General features: G+C 39.2%; 3 protein-coding genes across 4 annotated transcripts in view; all 3 read left to right on the top strand.

The window, feature by feature from the left end:
- cdc16 (cell division cycle 16 homolog (S. cerevisiae)) overlaps positions 1-9,025 on the top strand; it is an 11,291-nt gene extending 2,266 nt beyond the window's left edge. The window contains exons 6-18 of the mRNA XM_035676927.1: positions 735-894; positions 1,018-1,112; positions 1,704-1,837; positions 2,309-2,388; positions 2,475-2,524; positions 2,613-2,686; positions 2,789-2,914; positions 3,734-3,886; positions 4,505-4,568; positions 4,694-4,755; positions 6,401-6,536; positions 6,968-7,058; positions 7,927-9,025. Of these exons, the coding sequence (XP_035532820.1) occupies positions 735-894; positions 1,018-1,112; positions 1,704-1,837; positions 2,309-2,388; positions 2,475-2,524; positions 2,613-2,686; positions 2,789-2,914; positions 3,734-3,886; positions 4,505-4,568; positions 4,694-4,755; positions 6,401-6,536; positions 6,968-7,058; positions 7,927-8,180 (1,479 nt within the window). The 3' untranslated portion in view covers positions 8,181-9,025. The remainder of the gene's footprint in view (positions 1-734; positions 895-1,017; positions 1,113-1,703; positions 1,838-2,308; positions 2,389-2,474; positions 2,525-2,612; positions 2,687-2,788; positions 2,915-3,733; positions 3,887-4,504; positions 4,569-4,693; positions 4,756-6,400; positions 6,537-6,967; positions 7,059-7,926) is intronic.
- Positions 9,026-10,895: 1,870 nt separating this feature from the next.
- upf3a (UPF3A regulator of nonsense mediated mRNA decay) lies at positions 10,896-17,618 on the top strand. 2 transcript variants are annotated; one of them, XM_035676724.1, is made up of 10 exons: positions 10,896-11,071; positions 12,420-12,526; positions 12,659-12,765; positions 13,006-13,104; positions 13,234-13,344; positions 13,458-13,513; positions 13,590-13,748; positions 13,849-13,982; positions 14,739-15,039; positions 16,304-17,618. In XM_035676724.1, the coding sequence occupies exons 1-10, from the start codon at positions 10,931-10,933 to the stop codon at positions 16,490-16,492; spliced, it is 1,404 nt and encodes a 467-aa protein (XP_035532617.1). In that variant the 5' UTR covers positions 10,896-10,930; the 3' UTR covers positions 16,493-17,618. The 2 variants fall into 2 exon arrangements, with proteins under 2 accessions (XP_035532617.1, XP_035532618.1); XM_035676725.1 differs by having other exon boundaries at positions 14,739-15,027.
- Positions 17,619-18,439: 821 nt separating this feature from the next.
- The window catches only part of p2ry8 (P2Y receptor family member 8), a 3,559-nt gene continuing 3,284 nt past the window's right edge, over positions 18,440-18,714 (top strand). Inside the window, exon 1 of the mRNA XM_035675916.1 lies at positions 18,440-18,674. The gene's annotated coding sequence lies outside the window, so the exon portion shown is untranslated. The remainder of the gene's footprint in view (positions 18,675-18,714) is intronic.

The following is an 18,714-nucleotide window of genomic DNA, read 5'->3' on the forward strand; positions in this document are numbered from 1 at the left end:
ATATGTGTATATATGTATATATATGTGTGTATATATATATATATATATATATATATGTGTATATGTATGTATATATGTATATATATATATAATATATACTATTTTTACTTATTTAAAGAGTTTGTTCACTGACATTAGCAGCGTTGTGTTGAGACTTGAGAGCATATGGCAGTCCGTAGGTGTGTGCACTGAAGTTGTCAGTTTAGCAGTAAATGTACAGTGTAGGTTAGTTTGTCGGAAGTCCGAAGTAAAGTCCCTGACTGTGAGTGAAGGGGGGGTTGTCGTGTTGACAATGTCAGGTGTGCATAGAGGGGAGGAAATACTCAGACGCATCCGTTGCCTTGCAGAGGAAGGGGGGCTGAGCAAATGAATCAACATGCTGCGCACAGCTCTGCGATGACATTAGATTTATTCATTTTAAATAGTAAAAGAAACTAAAACATGTTGAGCTCAACATTGATATTGTGGTGGGCCGATGGATTTATGGGAGACACTGCATTTTAATGATGAGAATCAGTTGAGTGCAGCAGATAAGATTTTGAGCAGGAAAGTTATGTGGGATATGATATTGGCATAAAATATCTCCCATGTCTAGATGTGACAGATGTCTTGTTAATGTTGCGTACAGAGCTATAACGGTACAGGTTATTCTGAGTAATATTATGGGCATTCACTAGAAACTCTGACCTCTGCCACACTTCTTCTCCCCCTCTTCCCCCTCTGAAATATTTTAGATCAACAGCTCCATCTGCCTCCTGCGGGGTAAGATCTATGATGCCATGGACAACAGACCACTGGCCACCTCCAGCTACAAAGAGGCCTTGAAACTGGATGTGTACTGCTTTGAAGCCTTTGACCTTTTAACGTCCCACCACATGTTGACCGCGCAGGAAGGTGAGGCTGATCTGTTGCAATGATGTGCACTGATCTTTTAATTTTCTACAAATATGTGCCATTTATCATTTCAGTAACTTGTGAAGGCAGTTTATGTGAAACATGTTTTTCAATGTTCAATAGAGAAAGACTTCCTTGACTCGCTTCCTCTGAGTCAACAGTGCACTGAGGAAGAGGAGGAGCTGTTACACTTCCTATTTGAGAATAAGTTAAAGAAGGTAGGGGTCTCTGTGAAAATCACTCTTGCTTATTAATTCGTTGTTCAATTAAAGATTAGGTTGGTGGTATTTTTCTTATTGTCGACTAATCCCACAACAAAGGCCAAAACCAACAATGAATTGATATGAATAACAAATATTCTCTCTGTAGCCAAACCCTGATATAAATCATAGTTTGCTTGTTTGTGCCATATACACATTGTTATTCCATTGTTGTCCAACAATTAAAGGCACATAATTTAGCCATGTTGTTGCACAGAATGATACTCGGAATAATATACCCATGTAATGAGGGATCTTTCATTACAATGAACATGGGAGCTGCAGTTTATTTAGAGTCAATCTCAGAATTACCATCTTGCCTTATCCATTAATTGATCCTTTTTGCCGAGCTTCATTTGTATACTGTCAAAATAAATTGAAATGCAAATGCCTATTATGGATATTCTCGCCTGTTTTCGTTCTAACCCCTCTTCATCTGTCTCCTTGTCTCCTCTCCTTGCTTTATCTCTTCCCCCCACCTACTCACATTTAAACCCTACACCCGCTTTCACACACATGCATAAACACACACTCTCCTCCCCGCTGCAGTATAACAAGCCCAGTGATTTGGTGGTGCCAGAGATGGTCAATGGTCTTCAGGACAACTTGGATGTAGTGGTGTCTCTTGCTGAGAGGCATTATTATAACTGTGATTTCAAGATGTGCTACAAACTCACATCAATGTAGGTGCATTCAGGTTTCCTCTCAGTTTGTGGTTTGTTTGGTTTTTTTAACTAGTGGCAAATATTGCAGATCATTTAGATTAATAAGGAGACACTTGTGTATGAATTTTGATTGATGAACTATATGTTATAATGTAAGCAAATTTAGATTTTTGTACTTTTGGCTGTTGACTAGAGTTGATGTAGGTTAAAATATATCTCACTTCTCCTACTTTCCCATTAGAAAGTTGACATGAGTAGATTTTCTCAGTTGCCTTTTGTATTTTCCCAAATTGGATATGATGTGAAGAGAGCTTTTTTAGCTAGGTTGGCCAAAATGAAAAATATGTTTTACCTAAATGTGTATGTATGTTTGGCCATGGATATGAAACACTTTTATAGTGTGGAATCTAAATAATTTGCCTATTTCATTTTATTATTTTTTTTTAAACCATTAGAACCATTTAATGCAACTCTGTTTTTGTATTTCAGGGTGATGGTTAAAGACCCCTTCCATGCCAATTGTTTACCAGTCCACATAGGAACTCTGGTGGAGCTTGGAAAAGCAAATGGTATATCAACCGCTGATTCACACAGTTTGTTTTTAGTTAGTTTCATTTATTGTTTACTCATCTTTTTCTTTTTTTCCCCTCTGCAGAGTTGTTTTACCTCTCACACAAACTTGTAGACTTGTATCCAAACAACCCAGTAAGTGTTGCAACTTTATCACTATGCATATATTTCAGCTGTTAACACAATTTCCATTATATGATAACCAAATAAAAACTTTTATCAGGTATCCTGGTTTGCAGTTGGGTGCTACTATCTCATGGTTGGCCATAAAAACGAACATGCTCGGCGATACCTGAGGTATGCATTTGCACACTCAAGGGGAAGTACATCCTGTCTGAGGCCACACTGCAGGCTGTTTATATTTAGGTTCAGTTATTCATAATTGTGTATTTTCTGTAGCAAAGCCACTACACTGGAGAGGACGTACGGTCCTGCATGGATTGCCTACGGTCATTCATTTGCAGTGGAGAGTGAGCATGACCAAGCCATGGCTGCCTACTTCACCGCTGCCCAGCTGATGAAAGGGTACGTACACATCCTGGAGTTCTCACCTCTAAATGCTATAAATGGGTGGGGTTTATGTGAAAAACATAGCTGTCTTGTCAGCCTGTATTACAAAAAGAACATTCAATAAAGAAAATCATATCTCTGTAAGTAATGTCTTTTTGAAAAGTTACAGTTGTGCACTGCAGACAGAGCACACACAAACTGTTAGTCAATACAACCCTGCATGGCCACGACTGACTGAAACTTTGCTTTTAGTTTCATAGTTCATTTTTTGAGCTATATTTGTCAAAATAAATGTCAACAGGCAGATCTATAGAGGCATTTATTTTTTATGATTTGAGTTATGTCCTGTCAGCCAAAATGTCCACCAGTTGAAGATGTAGCTTTTGGCTCAGCCTAATGCTCATCCAATAATGGTGCTGCTGCTAGTATATAGCTAAAACAAAATGTTTCAACTTCTGTGAATGTTTCTTAGTTTGTCTTTTCAGTTCAAACTTTCTGCATTCAGAGCAACAAGCTGAAAAAACGCAAACCTGGAAAAAGAAAGCTTAGGTATTGGTCTTTCCAACTGCAGGAACCTTTGTAGGAACTTGAGAAACTAAATAAGATAAGATAAGATAATAATCCATAAATCCATTGACCAAACTAAAAATAACAGGAATTCATGATTACAGTTATTAATATCTGCCAAACATAATATACAGTATTTAAACATAAAGTCTGTTTCCTATTAATTACTTTATTACTTTTTAAGTCTTCCAAACTCAGGTTTTTATTAAAACACAAGACAGGGTAAGATTCAGTCTTGTTTGACGTCTCCTGTCCTCTCTCATCCAGGTGTCACTTACCCATGCTCTACATCGGCCTGGAGTACGGTCTGACCAACAACTCCAAGCTGGCAGAACGTTTCTTCAGCCAGGCTCTTAGTATCGCTCCAGAGGACCCATTTGTCATACACGAGGTGGCAGTGGTTGCCTTTCAAAATGGAGAGTGAGTCTTGCAGCAACAAACACATACAATAACACTCAGGCCTCTAGTTTGACAAGTGTAACATAAGTGTTATTGGCTGCCCAAACGGATGTTTGCACACAGCTGTGCTATGTGCAAAAGCTGGTTTTAACTTAGTAAGAAGTCTATTATACAAGATGAACTGATGTCCATGTACCAGCTATATAAGTGACTGTCTGCATCTGAAATCTTTGAATGACCAATAACTTGCATGACAAAGTTAGAAGTGTCATGGCTGGCTGAAAAATTTACATTTACTGCATTTTACATTACTTTGAGCGTCAGCTAAGACTTACACTTTGTAACAACCAGTGATTAAATTGTACTATCTTATGGGAAGGATCTGAACCGCCCCTCCATGGGGTTACATTACTCAGATTTCCATTCACCTATATTATAGAATTCTGGTTACTGACCCTTTTAAAGCTAGGAAAACTTGTACAAATAGAAATAAAAGTAACTCATAATGCACCTGATGTAAAGATGAGTTGGAACAGCAGTCGCATGGAGGATACACAGATTACACACACACTGATATTTGGTTTATTTTAGTGAAGGTTCAGATATGCCATAAGAATGTTTTTCACTCTACTCTTTTAGCTGGAAGACAGCAGAGAGGTTGTTTCTTGATGCAATGGAGAAGATCAAAGCCATAGGGAACGAGGTAACTACTAATTTATTTAATTGAAAAAGTATACATGTGTGAATGACTCATTTCTTGAAAACATGATAATGTCTCTGTAAGTGCTGATTAATGTATGCTTTTTGCATTTTGTCTTTAAATGTAAGGTCACTGTGGACAAATGGGAGCCATTGTTAAACAACTTGGGTCATGTGTGTCGGAAATTGAAGTAAGTAAAAGACACTTTTACTGTGCAATTTTCTATTTAATTACATGGTCCTAAATAAGCCCAATAGGAGAGCAGGCTGCACTTCCTGGCAGCTCTTTACAGCTCTTAGCATCACAAATTTCACGGTCTTTTTCGAGTTGGCACATATGGTACTAGAGTCAATGATTAAAGAAGATTGGTTATAATTCACTGTCCTCTCATTTGTTCATTCCCCTCCTTTTCTTTCCCCCCACCAGCCTGCTACAAACAGTTTTCAAAGATGTGCTTAATACTTGTTCTGTTATAATCATTCAGTGTAGGTAGGGCCTTCATTGAAAATTCATGAAAAAACCTTTTCATGAATTATGCATAGTCGCCACTCAATAGCTATAAGGGGCTTGCTAAATGTGTTTTGAAAGGTTTGGATAGTTTTTTATGTGGAAAGGGTTTCATCCATACAAAGTGAATACCTCTTGTAGCTTGTAGGTGCGTCAGCAATACATCCATGGTCTTATAAAGCTTCCATTCCTCATGTAAACGAAGGAAATCACAGCTGTGCGGATGTGCAAAGTTCGTAGTGCAATAATCTTTCCCTGAAACAAGATGACCATCAGACCTCATTCAGTCACTTAAATAGTCATTCCTATACAGTGTTTGGTGACAAAGATGTATAATTTATATATTTTATTGTGGTGCTACCTTTGGGTGCTACTTTTAAAAGAAGTTTTGTCTGGGCATGTTTGTCTATCTTTGCCAAGACTATAATATATATAACTATAATTTCTCGACCGTCTGCAATCTAATGTGTGGAACAGTTGAGGGCTCTTTCTAGCATTGTTTGTCTTTTTTGCAGTACTAAAAGCATCACTATCAGCAGACATGTGTTGACAAGGAAGATCTCTTTGGTCATTGTCAGATTAGACCCTCTACACCTACCTGCAAACCTTTGCCTAAGCAATGGCAGCAGCAATTTGCTGATACATGTCATTGTTGCCACCTACAGATTGTTAGTGTTCCTGTACCACAGAGTGATGGATTGAGCAGGAAATAATCTTTGAAATTCAAAATGGTCAACTTCAACTCCAAATGTTACAAAAATACTAGACCCATGCACTCACTGCTTACAATGGTACAACTTTTAAATGCTATTGCGTTCCTTGTCTGTATATGGCATACAGTGCTTTGCTAGCCTTAAACTGCCGGCGCCCTGCAAATTAAACGTAATGGCTGAGCCTAGCTTTTGGTGCTCGGAATCAGTGACTATGGTCTTGTTTGTCAAGCTATACCCCCTGTGTTTGTTGTCATTCCACGACTTCACATGGAAAACTTTTGTTAATTCGGTTAAAAATCTTTTCCAATGTACTGTTTGATGCAATTAGGGATGCATGATAATAGGAAGTTTATATTTATTATGAATTATTGGCATCATTACATTAAAGCCGATGAATTATCAGTGCATAATAATAAACATGAAGTTATAAAGAGTCAGAACGGTTTATTGTTGTGTTAGATTTTGTTAGAACAGAGCAAAAATGGGAAATGATCAGTTACCTTATCGGTATCGGCCACAAGGAGCAGGTAATTAACATTTCCACAAACTTCTGTTTATGAAATTCTGTTGACTCCATTAATATCGTATTCATGTATTATATGTTTGTCTCTGTAGAAAGTACGACCAGGCTCTGGAGTACCACCGTCAGGCACTGGTGTTAATCCCTCAGCACGCCTCCACCTACGCTGCCATAGGATACGTGCACAGCCTCATGGGCGACTTTGAGAGTGCTATTGACTACTTTCATACGGTATAGTGCATTTTCTCCAGTCTGTATGGGTTTTGTTACTCACTTAAAAAACATGGGGATTTAGAACAATAGGAGGATTGATGGCCTCCTAAATAGTTACCATGGAAATAATACTCTTAAAGTAGGACAGAGTCCTTGAAGGACAATTTGTTTTGTACAGATAGCTGTCATTTACAAAACAAAACAAGTATAAGAGCAGCTATAAGACAGATCCAATAAATACTAATAACAAGGGCATGGAAACACCACTAGCTGTACAAAGTAGAAATGAAAATAAAGAGATATTGTATAGTAAATTACCAGAATACACAGTGATGTTTTGGTTTTCAATAGTCAGAATAAACACAAGGGATCACACTAAAGTCTGTAGCATGACCTGTGATTGGTTTTTGTAACAATGTTTGAAGTTGGTTTTCTTTCTTTCTGTGCAGGCACTTGGATTGAAAAGGGACGACACTTTCTCCGTGACGATGCTTGGCCACTGTATTGAGATGTACATCGGTGACACGGATGCCTATATAGGTAGGATACAGCTATACTGCCGTTTCAGAGGAGTTGTTTTCATCTTTGATGGCTGGCTTGAAACATTTGATTATTTGATTGTTACAGAGTCAAACGTCAGTCAGTATTCAACTGGTTACTGTTCACATGTTTACCATGAATAAAATGTTGTCTTTTTTTCTAGATTAAGTGTAAATAGTTGAAACTGTGTTCAAACAGCTGCTAAATATTTGCAGATAAGAAGACACAATTTAGACATGGAGTATCTGACAGGCTGGTAAACTGACTGTTTTTTACAAGAAAATTTAGTTCCTTAATTATTTATTATTTATATTGTATTATTGTTTATTCTCCTCATACAGCAGAGCTCAAACATGTAATTGTATTACACTGAACCAAACAAAACCACTTCTTTGTGTTCACTTGCAGGACCTCAGTTGAGTAGGCGGTCCTTCAGTATGGCCAAGGACACATTTGCGTACACACTGCTAAAAGAATGTGGCCATATGTGACCACCTCCGAATGTGGTCCAAGCAATCAGATCTCAGTGCGTTATGGGCGCATTCACTCCCGCACTAAGAGCTGTCCACTTGTGATCGAATCACCCAAGACCCATGTTAATGCCAGGTGTAAACAGGGCAATTGTCTGTATTTTCTTTGCTGTGAGAACCCCAAACTAAATTTAGAAGTGGCAACAGAAATCTCTGGCAGATATCTCAAACTCTCTGCTGAGAAATCCCAAACCATCTGTGGGGCTAGATACCACAACAGACGAATTTGATTTATTTATTTATTTTTAAATTGGGTCAGCCAAAGTTTTCTCTTTTGTGGCAAGTATTCAAATATCTGTTCTGAGACAAATAATGAGTGGTCCTTTGTTTCCACTCAGGCACAGACATCAATGACAAGGTGCGAGGCAGCTTGAACACTCCAGCGCTGATGAAGATGCTGAACACATCGGAGTCTGGCGACGTTCTGGCCACGCCAAGATTGGAAGACACCAGCATCACATCCTTGGAAACGCCACTGTCTAATCAGGACAAGATGATGCTGGAGACGCCTCTGCGCCTCTCTTTAACCCTGGAGTGCGATATGTATGAGAGCGATATGATGTTAGACACCTTGTCAGACACCAGCACGTGATCTCATCCTGTCAGGAGGTGGAACTGTTGTAGCAACAGGTTGTCTTAGGTACACATATCCAAGCCCAAGGACAACTATCAAACCAAAACTTGGCACCTGTCCTCCACCAAAGGTTTCCTGTGGATTCTCCCTCTTGTGCATTAAATATGCTTGATTCTGTAAGTGACAAAACGTAGAACATGCCCTTATGAACATGAGTAAAAGAGTGTGAATTTGTGTACAGCACCTGCTGTACTGTACATCATATTAACTTTGCAAGAATGCACTTTACCAGGGGAATTAACATGTGCCTTGGTTAAGGGGTTGAGTACTTGGTTTAGCATTGGACCTTGGGTTAAGCCTGAAGACACTGGGAACATGTGGTCCTCTGACACTTGATTGAACAGAGCGAACACAGCCGCACACCTCATGTCAGATCTAAAAGACTATAGTCATTTATTACTGCCTATGGCAGGACCCTCCGTGTTGCTTAACCTGTGGATTTACACGTTGAATAAAGAGCGAGCGAGATACACGCAGTTTTGGTGAAAACAATTCTTGGCAATTCCTACAATAAACCATGCATTTATCTTAAAAGATTTTAGCACATCTGTGTTTGTGTTAATCAGAATAAAGTGTTTGATTTGTAAAACCCACAAAACACATGGAAATAGGGCTGGGTAATTTTTAAAATCCTTATTTTTCTACCTCTGCTATTTTCTACTTACTGTTCTATTGACAGAAATGTTGACAAACCCTTCCTTGAGATACTGTTGTGTATAGTTCTGAGTTACTTTAAATGTATACCTGTTGGCATAAAGTCTTGTTTACTTATCAAACATGTTTAGTAAACCGCTTAATGTTTGATTTATTGGTTTAAACAAATGACAGTGTGTTTTTTTTGAATATTCAAGTAATTTTTATCAGTCATCCTGTGAATCAGTATGAATCACTGATATTTGCCCATATAGAACACTTATTAATACTGGTAGCTGTAGAAATAAACCAAATATCCCTTCTAAAATAGCTAATATAGTAAAGATTTTGAGGGGGGGTTAAATGCAACATACATTCATCTTCTAATATAATTTGTATTGTTTATTACTGTTAAAGGTATTAAACCCTGGCAATGTACAAGCAGTGAATCAATTGCAGATTAGAGTTTGTGTGCAGCAGAGTTTCACTAACTCAGACCATCCTCTCTAATGTCAAGTTCGGTTCAGGGGAGGAGTGAGGTCTCCGAACCTCGAATGAAAGCACACCACCCCTCTCCATCCCCTCTGACATCCACAGGTCAGATACAGTAGTTGTCCGTCTATCTCCGGAACCTTTCCCCCAATGGAGAGCGGCTTTAGTAGCGTCGGGAGAGATGGGCTGTACTCCGTCTAAGTCGGCCGTCATTTACAGCCAGGACAAGGTGTGCCGGGACCTGGACACCTGCTCCACTTTTGTTCCCAGCCTGAAGAGCTCCGTGTCGACACCGGAGAAGCCTCGGCTGTGTGTGGAGACCAGCAATGGCAGGAAAACTTTCCTTAGTGGTGAGTTTACTGTCGGCTCAGAAAATCAATTGCCTGCGTCTGACACGTGAAGAAGTTGTCTCCCAGGCCTTTTATGTAGTTTAGGGATGAAAAATGACTTTAAAATACATGTGTAGAGAATTCCTGTCTCATGTGTGCTCATAAAAAAAACCTCATCCCCCACAATGTGTGCGATGAGAGCACTTAAGAGGGCACTTTGTTCCAACTGTAGGGCAAAACGCAGTTAAACAGTGCATCAGATTCACGTCCCACGTTTCCATTTGAAGAGTTCGTTTTGTGGACCTTTTTGTGTTTTTCCTCAGTTCCCTGCCGAGATGTCCACGGGCGGTCTGTGAGCCAGTCCTCCTGCCCGGACTCCTGGAGCTCCGCCGGCAGCTCGTCCTGTCCGGATCAGTTCAGCATGAAGCCCCGCAGCCACACTCCGGACCTGCACGGTGACGGTGAGGGCTGCAGCGGGACTGCTTAAAGAGACTCCGGCCTGCAGCTGTGCAGTGGCACTGGGACATGAACTGACAAACACAACAAGTGGACTCTTTATTTCCACACCACGTGTTTGTTTGGTGCAACAGTTTCTCCGCATATTGCTTGTATGGATCTTTGGTTGTTATTTTTATAATGATGGTTGTTGTTATGATATTTAAAAAACAGATGCATGACTATAATAAAGTGTACATTTTGCCTAAGCAGCCTTTTGTACTTATAAATATAATTTTGGGGTACTTTTACTTTTATGCTACTTTATAATTCCACTCTGCTACAGATATTGCACTTTTTACTTGCTACTACATGCTATATTTATTTGATAATTAACAAATAAATATATTACAGATTATAATAAGACTTTTTTGCTTTATTCACAAGATAAATAATCCAATCTCTTTTATATAATCTCGCAAGGCAAAGCTGAAAAAACAAACAAAAGTCAGACTATTATCTCTTCAGTTAATTACAATTACAAAAAAAAAGCAAGCAATCCAAAACGATAAGGACACTAACGCATAACTAGTTTAAAATACTCCTAACATGTGCAGCCAGAAGAAAGAGCATTCGTCAACTCGTCAACAGTCAACTCCTTGTCTTATCTTTGTGTCACGCCAGTCGCAGAAGCTGCAGGGTGCAGGCGGACAGAGGAGCTGTCAAAGCCGTCCTCGTAAACCTCTCTCCGCTCGCGATACTTCCACACTCTCGCGAGCGCACGGTGGCTTAACACGGGCGAGAGGGAGATGGAGAGAAATGAGGTCTGAAAAGGACCAAATGACCGTGGGCAAGGAGAAAAGCGTCGTCGAGATACAGTTTAGAGACATCCCCAGAGAGCAAGAGAACACCCCCGGCAACCCGAAGCAGAAAGAGGAGAAGAAAGAGGTGTTTACCAAGGTAGGCAGCAGAGCGCCCGCGCTGTGTCGCATTGTTTGCGCTGTGTGGGAAGCAGACATGGAGGAGGGCATGGAGGGATGGGATCGTTTCAGCACCGCGGACAGCGACCGGAGGAGAAAGAGTCACGACGATGCCGCGGCTTCAACAGCCTTATATCAGCTTAGACTTCACATCCCCTCTGGTTTCATTTGATGTAGTGTTTTTATATTGTTTGTAAATGACGTTGACGTTTGCTGCTTGTGCTGGAAGACATGTAGTAAACACTGACTAGGTCCTCACACTGTGGCCGGTCCAGATTATTGCATTATCCGTGGCTTAAAACACGCTTTCTCAACATTTTACCCGCTGTAATCTAGGTTTCAGGCTCCCAAATCCTCATTTCCCCCAGTAGTGAAAGAGTTGCCAAGGTGAATCTGAGTAATTCTGCAATTAACAGTTTTTATTACACTATAAAATGTCAAAAATATTGACAGATGTCTATCTGCATGTGCCGAAGTGACGCATTTAACACTTACATACAATTCAAATAAAATGTCCCCTCCATACATAAGATACAAATAGTCTGCTTAGAACAATAATGTGTTTTCCTAGTATAATTTTGCATTAAATCCATAAAAAGGCATCTACTCCTTGTTTAAAAAAAATCTAGAATATACAAATATGAAAGTTTTCCTGCTGGGCACAAGAAGAAAAACATATTTTTGAGTGGAGGAGGACTTTAATTATCACTTTGTTCCAGACAGTATCATGTCTGTGTACTCTATGTTTCTCTTTTTATGTCTGTACTACTCTACTAATCTAATCTAATACTAATCAAATCAGAATATGTGTTTTATGCATCAGTTTGCACACCTTTCCCCAGAATACCCAGAACCTTTGAGATCTCCACTATAATTTAAAAATTAAGTTCTCAGGGTTTGAACAAACGCAATAACTTGCAGGTCAAGGAGGTTTAATGTATTTAAGGGGCACTCAAGCCGTTGAGTTTTGCACATCTATAAAAGTAAAGTGTGTGAAGTTCAAAAAAAAGCTGAACCCTACACGTCCCATAATGCAACTCAGTGGTGTATTTCATCAAACCCTCCTTGCCTGGTAAACGCTGTCACTCTTTTCTGAGGGTACTATTTGTACATTAGGTGACCCCCACTTTCTGGGGATTTTCCATGATGTAATATTGTAGTAAAAAATTCTGTTAGATCTGGAAACAGCAACTTCTCAAGAATGGATCTTAAAACCTGGACCATCCTTTTTGCAGAAATTACCTGCACTACCAACACGGCTCTTCCTGCTGAACTGAAAAAATAATATGTATAGTATATATCAGTAACATATAAATGATTGATTACAGGTGGTGCTTCGAAGGCTTCCACCTAACCTGTCAAAGGACCAGCTAGAGGAACAGCTCAGTCCACTTCCATCCTACGACTATTTTGAGTTCTTTTCAGCTGATCAAAGGTAATCATGATAACCTATTTAACAAATCAACACTTTTTTTTTCAACTTTTTCTTATGTTGGCAAATCTTGTTGGGTTTTTTTTCCGTACATGAGAAAGTTTATGACTTCTCCCTTTTTCTCTCTTTCCACAGTCTTTACCCCCACCTGTTCTCCAGGGCATATATCAATTTTAAAAACCCCGAAGATATCCTGCTGTTTAGGGACCGATTTGATGGTTATGTCTTCATTGACAACAAGGGTATTTCTTGATTTTTGTTTAAACTCAGTTTGGCTTTGTTGCCAGTATGTTGGTGATGAACGTGGGCACACAGTGCAATCTATTCTGCTATATTAAATCCAAACAAAAGCATGTTTGTTTAACAGCTACAGGCAAAATTTTATGGACAGAGAAGTGGCTTTGAGATTCTGTTGCTATTGTTACTATCTGATAACTGGTCTGTTAAATGATGAGCTGCTTTTTATTTCAATATTTACTCAGGCCAGGAGTATCCTGCAGTGGTAGAGTTTGCCCCCTTCCAGAAAATTTCCAAGAAGAAGCTAAAAAAGAAAGATGCCAAAGCTGGGAGCATTGAAGAAGGTAGTGAAATATAAAGCTTGAGCCATTTAGCTTGTTAATCTATTGTTCATGGATTTAAGATGCACACAAAATCAATATTTGGTATGTTTTATGATCAAACATATTTATCTTGGCCCTGCACTCCCTCAGACCCCGAATACAAGCGGTTCTTGGAGAATTACTCCTGTGATGAGGAGAAGTCTATGGCCAACCCAGAGACCCTGCTGGGAGAGATAGAAGCCAAGACCAGAGAGCTCATAGGTACAGTACCGCAGCCTCAGATGATTATTCCCTTGCGAACTAATTATAATAAGTCTGTCAATGTATGTTTACTTATCTCTTACTTATCTTACCTATCTTTATTTTGGTTGCAGCCAAACGGACAACACCACTGTTGGAGTACATCAAAAATAAGAAGATTGAGAAACAGGTAAGAAAGAAAAAATCCACACACTGCTTTAACAATGTGAAGAATCTTTTCAAATGTGCAAAATGTTTCTTTACAGAGAATAAGAGAGGAGAAGAGAGAGGAGAGGAGAAGGAGGGAGCTTGAAAAGAAACGGCAGAGGGAGGAGGAAAAGAGGAAGCGACGAGAAGAAGAGAGACGCAAACGAAAAGAGGCAGAGAAACAGAAGAAACTGTCTGACAAAGACATCAAAATTAAGGTAGTCCTTCATCACTTGAAAACAGTTTCACAGGAACCTGTGCGCTGTAGCCTGTAATTACAGATTACTGTTGCATCTTACATTATCTGCAATGCCGTAGCTCCTAAAGAAGAGTGACAGGGACGATGACGTGGATTCCGACAGAATGAAGGATAAAAGCGACATCGGGGAGGTAGACCGAGGCAAATGGGAGAAAACTGGAGGACAAATGAAGTCAAAGGACTCCAAAGAAAAGTAAGGATTGTGATATCCTGTCCTGTACTGTAGATGGGCAACTTTTTGTTACAGGCGGATGGTGCAAAATGGCCGCTCATACAAATGTGGCACCCACAATGCTTTATTGAGGAGATCATTAACCCCTACAGGTTTCAGTTTTCGTAAGCGACTTCATTCTAGAAGGTCAGAGGTCAGGCAGTCAGTGGGAGGGGTCTGTCCTGATTAATTAAAGAGCTAGTTTAAACAACAGAGTAGAAAATACCAGCCAACAGGGATCAATGCAAATATTCATTTTATTTATTCTAATGGATCATTGCTGATCTGTAAAGCAGTAACATATTATTTAGTAATTATTTATGTTTATGTAGTAATTAAAAGGCACAAATCCTGATCCAAATGAAAAAAGGGTGGGAGCATCTACACCTAAATTTAAAACATAGCAGGGTTGGAATCTGCTATCAGTCACTAAATAATTGTCAAATCTCTTATTAAATGTACTAAGTTGTGTTTTTAATGTTGTTTAAATCATGTTTTGTAAACACATAGACAAAACTGTCCAATATGTTCAATGATGATCTGCTGTGAAACATACATATTACTTGTCACCTATGGGTAAAATAGTTCTAAATGTAAATATTCATTTTGTCATTTTATGGTAGAAAAAAACCTACACCTTACTGTAAAGTGGTATCAAGAATGCTCATAATAACAACTGTTATGTCTGTGTAATAATTATGTATCTGGTGTCTGTGTTATCTCCACTCTGACTACCAGAGGTCAGCCTGAGAGTGACAAGGAGCAGCGAGAGCAGCACAGTCGCAGACAGAGAGATAAGGATCACCGTGGGAAAGATGAAGAGAGGAAACGACAGCGACACCACTATGAGTTTGACAAGTTTATGCGCCGCAAAGATGAGACTAAATGGGGAAAGGGCTACTGCCAGGACCGAGCCAAAAAAGAAGGGCACCATCATGGCTATTCTTACTGTCCAGACAGTGGAGACAAACTGGGAAAGGAGGACAGGGAGGACCTGGGTAACAGGAAAGAACGCCTCCGAAACAAGGTGAGCGAGAAGGTGAGCATGAGATGGGGGGAAAAGGTGACTAATTGCTTTGTTTCTCATGATGTAGTGTTGTGTTTCAGATGTTCATTTCAGATCATTATCATTTATTACTTTCAGTCTATTTATACAGCACTAATATGTGTACTTCTCATACAGTGATAGCACCATTCATGACTAAAACATAGCTTTTTGAAAAATGTGTTATTTTAGTTATCTTCTCACAGTAATGAGACAGATTTAGATGAATTGTTGTACTTCCATAATGTCAGTTATCAAGCTGCTTCCTGGCTTCACATCACGTTAACGATCCTAATCACACACCGCAAATAAATTATTACAAATCTGTAAGCAGGTTTACTTGTTGCAGTCAGCTTTGTCTAGTAAGCTTGTTACTTAAATGACATGTACACAAGAGAAAAGGTTTCCCCATTTACTTGACATTTAATTTCACTACAAAGAGGCACAGGGTTTGATCCTTGGCTTCAGTCTTTGTGTGTGCAGTTCTACCCGTGTTTATACAAGCTTCCGTTCCGTTCCGTTGGCCGTTCTGGGCTAATGTAGAAACATGGCGGTTCAACATGGCAAACACCATGGAAGGCGACTTGGCATCTGTAGATAAAAACGTCTCATTCTAAGGTACAAAATCAGAACAACTCTTATATTCAGGTGATTTTACACTAATGAAAACATACCTCTGAAGACCATATTCCTTTTCTGACAATAGATCCTCCTAAATGTAACACACCTCACCTTTAACTTACTGATGTACATACTGAAGTTCATTTGAATGGTTATCTGATCGCTTAGCTTAAGAAAAAAAGTGAACCAACTACATAGCGATTTCAACTTCTGCAATGAATGCATCCATAACCCTAGCATTCTGGTGCTTCTTCAGGCCTTAGTCAGCACTGGAATATAAATGACATACAAAAATATCCATTAAACACTCCACACAAGTCCATGAAATATAAACCAAACTGAATACGACTATGTTATAGTTTGGAGAGAAGGCTGATGGTCTGAAAAGGAGTTGTTTTTTTTATTACTTCTTGCGAGCGTCTCAGAGATCTTGTGGAAATCTAAGCAGGGAGTTGTTTGTGATTACAGGCCACCAGGATTTCTCTGCCCCTGCTTGCCCAGTGCATGTTGGGATACACTGCCCTGTGTGACTCATAAAAAGAATAAGCAGGACAAAGAAAATGTATATTTGGATATTTATATTCAAATTGTGTGCTGCTTGTCTCTCCCATGTCCCTGCTTTCTTGTCTCCCTGCAGGACCGTCCAGCCATGCAGCTCTATCAGCCTGGTGCACGAAACAGGAAGCGCATGAGCTCCGCAGGCAAAGGCTATGACTGCATCCCTGTGAGCCACTCACCTGAACCCGGCACGGAGCCTTGTTATGATGTCGTCACTCTAGCAACAGGGATGGAGAAGGGGTTTGAGAAAAGCAAAGATGAACAGTGAGCAGCCTGGATGTTTAGAGAAAATAGGTGTGAGGTTTGACTGGTTATTATTGAGCTCTGCAAAAGCAAAGTCTTTTAGTAGTTTTCATCTGCATTAAGTGTAAAAAAAATTCTGAGGGTTTTTGTTTTGCTGGAGCATGAACATTTTTAGTGCACACTAAATATTTTCTCATTGTTTAGTATTCAAAGAATGATCGTCACTTATCATAGCATTAGGTGGAATGCTTGGAATACACCATGTGAAAAATACTGAGAGCAGGGGCAAACAATAGTAATTACCTTCATGATAGCACAACAATTAACTTGATTTCTCACAGTTATTTGGTGTATCACATGCACTTTTTTGTTATTTCAGTTGAACTTGCTAAAATTGCCTCTTGCCACCTAGTTTTCAGTTTCATCAAAGCTTTTTTATATGAGGAAGTCCAATGTCATTCCTTTTGGTCATCATGTTGTTGAAGTGTGTCCCTGTAAGAGGCAGCTCACGTTTGGTATAACAATTATATGGTGAAACCATGACCTCATCCTCATCTTGTTACTAAGCCTTTGTAGACCCAGCTGAACCTGGATGTTTTTAATAAACCTATAGATTTTATTAAAATGAAATATAATGTAAGTAGAACTTACAAATAATAGATGTCGAAAATTTAACAGAGGAAATCCTGTGTGTATTTTTCTGTGTAAAGGTGAGCGAATGAGAAGGGATAAGAATTATCGTTTTACTGCTTTTTCCCTAATTTGTATGTGTCTTATTACATGTGGTCCATCTTATTCTAAGCTGTCATACAACAGAGACAAGATTTTTTGTTGTGAGCAAAGCTTTGTACACGATCACCCATGAGCCAAGAAGAACACATTCTCTACATTTCTATAAAGCATTTCCTAGACGTAAAATGTAACGTTACAAAGTTTGACACACATAAATGAAAACAATACATTTTCTATGCTGTGTGCATGGTTTTCTATTGATTCTATCATCTAAATGTAATGGAAAAGACACAAATATTAATAAAGAAATATAGTCTCTTTAACAGGCCTTATATTATTTTTGCACTTGACCTAACATTTGTTAATCATACCTCTTGTATCATTTGGGGTTTTTCTTTTCTTTAAATTGTGAGAAAATAAAGGTCTTTACCGTTAAAAGAGACTAAACTGTGTCAGTCATTGTGGTAGTTGTCTGACAGTTTGGGTGAGGCAGCGTGTGTCTGCAGCACTGCCCATAGTAGACATTTACAAATGGCAGATATGAGTCAGTTACAGTTACAGGGTTGATGATTGTAAAAGCTAAAATAAAGCCCAGCCCTTTATTTTAACTCTCTGAATGTTAGCTGAGATCACAGTGATACCTAAAGGCAGACGGTCTGTTGTAATTTATGTTATTACTTGTGGATTACAATTGATTTTCCTCAATGTTATCTATTGAAAAGATCAGAATAATCTCACAGACTGTGTCTTTCACACTGTTACCCAGATAAAGCAGAACTGTCATAATCAACAGGAAGCCAGCAGCATAAGAACATGTCCTGTGAATCTTGTGAGCGAGGAGTTTAAATCTGGTGCTCTCACTTCACTTAAAAACACTTTCATACAGCACGTGTGTGTGTTTGTGTATATGTATGTGACGTAAATAGTGGGGAACTTGCTGATGCATCAAACCCTTCTCATAAGAATGACCTAATAGATCCAACTCTCTGAACCCACATATATAGATTTTTTTTGTTTTCTGCATTTGCATACACATCACAGGTATTTGTACTCTCTTCTGTTTTACAGCAGTGGTAATGAATAAAGGTGAAAGTTACACTCCTTGACACATCATGAAATACTTCCCTTCAGGTTTCCTGAGCTCTAGTAGTGTTCAGTTGCCCCACGTGTAAAGGCATGATTGTAGATATAAGTGATGAACCACATGGTGAGGAATAAGGAAATGACTGCACGCGTTCTCCAGGCTGTGACCATGTGAGGATTCTTCGTGTGTCTTTTCATTTCCAAGTCTGTATTTGACGGGCTGTTACTGCCGTTGGTAGGATGAAGATTGTCACATGGCCCATTTCCTGTCTCCCTCAGTCTCTGCCACTGTAAGAAGCTCAAACCCATCACAATATCTATACCTCCATCTGCAACTGACACTCATATACATTAACCTGCCTGCTGTCTCGTCGGTCGCTGCATTCATATAGGTGAGTGTTCAACTGAATGACTTTTACTAAGCTCTATCAA

This window comes from Morone saxatilis, unplaced genomic scaffold, assembly GCF_004916995.1.
Source record: "Morone saxatilis isolate NCDOM2014 unplaced genomic scaffold, NCSU_SB_2.0 Contig5, whole genome shotgun sequence".
NCBI lineage: Eukaryota > Metazoa > Chordata > Actinopteri > Moronidae > Morone > Morone saxatilis.